The sequence below is a fragment of the Poecilia latipinna genome, unplaced genomic scaffold (assembly GCF_001443285.1).
Source record: "Poecilia latipinna isolate Pla-1442-1.1 unplaced genomic scaffold, P_latipinna-1.0 Scaffold1189, whole genome shotgun sequence".
Taxonomy (NCBI): Eukaryota; Metazoa; Chordata; class Actinopteri; order Cyprinodontiformes; family Poeciliidae; genus Poecilia; species Poecilia latipinna.
In genome coordinates this window covers 82,129-84,040 of record NW_015113805.1, presented here as the reverse complement: position 1 = coordinate 84,040, position 1,912 = coordinate 82,129, and the positions used below count along the sequence as shown (strand labels likewise).

The window sequence follows — 1,912 nt, the reverse complement described above, 5'->3', positions numbered from 1 at the left end:
TGCCCCGCCCAACCTGCCCCGCCCAACCTGCCCCCCACTGCCCACTGCCACTTATTAATATCCAAACTTTTTGCACCAATTTAGTGGTTAGGAAACTTCTCTCAGGTGTTTTCAATTTGAAAACATGTCTGAGGTGTTGAGCAACTCATTTCAAGTTTTGTTTTTCCTTAATTGACCTCCTGATTTCTGATCAGTTTCCAGTTCTGCGGCTTTCTCTTCTCGTTTTCATGGTATCTTCCTCCTGTTTCCAGCGTTTTCCGAGTCGGACTTCGACCTGCGCCAGTCGGTGGTGTTCTGCCCGCCGAACCCTGACAACTCTGTGGAGGAGTGCCTCGCCGCCATGGGGCACGGCGTGTCCCAGGAGCTCGGCCCTCACCTGTCTGCCGCCGTGGAGGAACTCCTGTCAGGGTGAGCAGAGCTGTGGAAATATTTACCAAAGAGTTTCGTTGTCGCTCCGTGCTGCTGCAGGTAATCGCTCAGCTCGCAGCCAGGCGTGATCAGCACAAAGGCTTTCGCTCGGCTTGTTGACATTTTTCAGTATTCTTTATGTAAGCATTTATGAGGTCAGACGCTGATGTTGGACAAGAATACGCAGCAGCTAACAGTTATTTTAGTAATCGAGTATTCTATTGATTATTCTTAATTGGATAAAAAATATTGTACAGATTTTTCATTTAGAAGTGCATTAAAGGTCCAAATAATAATTGCGTTTCTTTTTTAATTAAGAAAATAAACATTTCGTTGCCTAAAAAGTGATAACATAGCACTTTTTAGTGAATTTGAACTGAGAGAAGCTAAAACTGAAAATTAAGGAGTTTTGGGTAAAACATATTGTTTTTATTTTTATTTTATTTTATTTATTTCAAACAGGTTTTTAAAAACAAGAAATCAGTAGGACAAGAGGAACCATGTGCATAAATGACCAAGAACAAATAATTAGATTTCCACTATTTTTCTGTCTCAAATGGAGGAGGAAGCAGCGAGCACTTATTTAATCCACTTCCTGTTGTCAAAGGGGTTTTAGCTTAAATTTATATGTATTGTACAGTTTTGGCTGCACTCAATATGCTGTGTTTTTTCAGCAAATTGCCATTTTTTTAATGTGTATTCTCCAGTTAATGATTAATCGATTACAAAATTAGTTGATTATTTCAGTAATCTATTAATCACAATTAATCTGATTAATCATTTCAGCCCTGCTTCTTTCCTTTGCAGCCAGATTTAAGTGTAAGTGTTGTTTGGTGTTTGTAAAGCTGAACGTCTGCGTGTTTCAGTGACCTGGACTTCCAGAGGTTTCAGCGCACGGCTGTGGATCTCATCAGCCACACCGAATCGGCCTGGAACACGGTGAGCCTTTGGTCTGCTGCTTCTTCACCTTCCTGACGTCAGGTGACGCAGCTTCCTCACCTTGTTGGTCGTCTCTGACAGGCTTTGGTGCCGCTGCTGCTGCTGCGGGCTCTGCTGTTCGAGGGGAAGCCTGTGAAGACGCTGCTGCAGCTGGGGCTGCGCTGCCTGCAGGAAGACGAGACGCAGTTCATCATCCAGCAGGGAGGATGGGTGAGTGTTCGACCGCAGAGGGGAAAAAACGTCTGCAAACTGACCCAAAGGGCTTCCCGTAGCCTGGGTTTGTGTTGCATTATGGGAAATGAACTAAGAAGAGATGGCGGCGAGTCGTTTCCGTAAAGCGTAAAACTTTGAGGACGTCTCCTCCGATAATATCACTGGAAGTAAAATCCAGAGAAATGGTTGATTCCTGATGTTTGACTGATTTTAAAGTCAGAAGACGTAAATGTGTTCTCCAAAAACAACTTCAATCCAGAGTAGGAGAAAGGCCGTGACCTTTAACCTCTGTCATCTGAAACTGAAAACAGACAGTGGTGGGAAGGTTACTGTACTTAAGTACAATTTTCGT

General features: G+C 43.5%; 1 protein-coding gene across 2 annotated transcripts in view; it reads left to right on the top strand.

The window, feature by feature from the left end:
* bcl2l13 (BCL2 like 13) overlaps positions 1 to 1,912 on the top strand; it is a 26,673-nt gene that overhangs the window by 9,173 nt on the left and 15,588 nt on the right. For both annotated transcript variants that reach the window (XM_015053641.1, XM_015053640.1), the window contains exons 4-6: positions 252 to 408; positions 1,275 to 1,347; positions 1,429 to 1,557. In XM_015053641.1, coding sequence (XP_014909127.1) covers positions 252 to 408; positions 1,275 to 1,347; positions 1,429 to 1,557 — 359 coding nt within the window. The remainder of the gene's footprint in view (positions 1 to 251; positions 409 to 1,274; positions 1,348 to 1,428; positions 1,558 to 1,912) is intronic.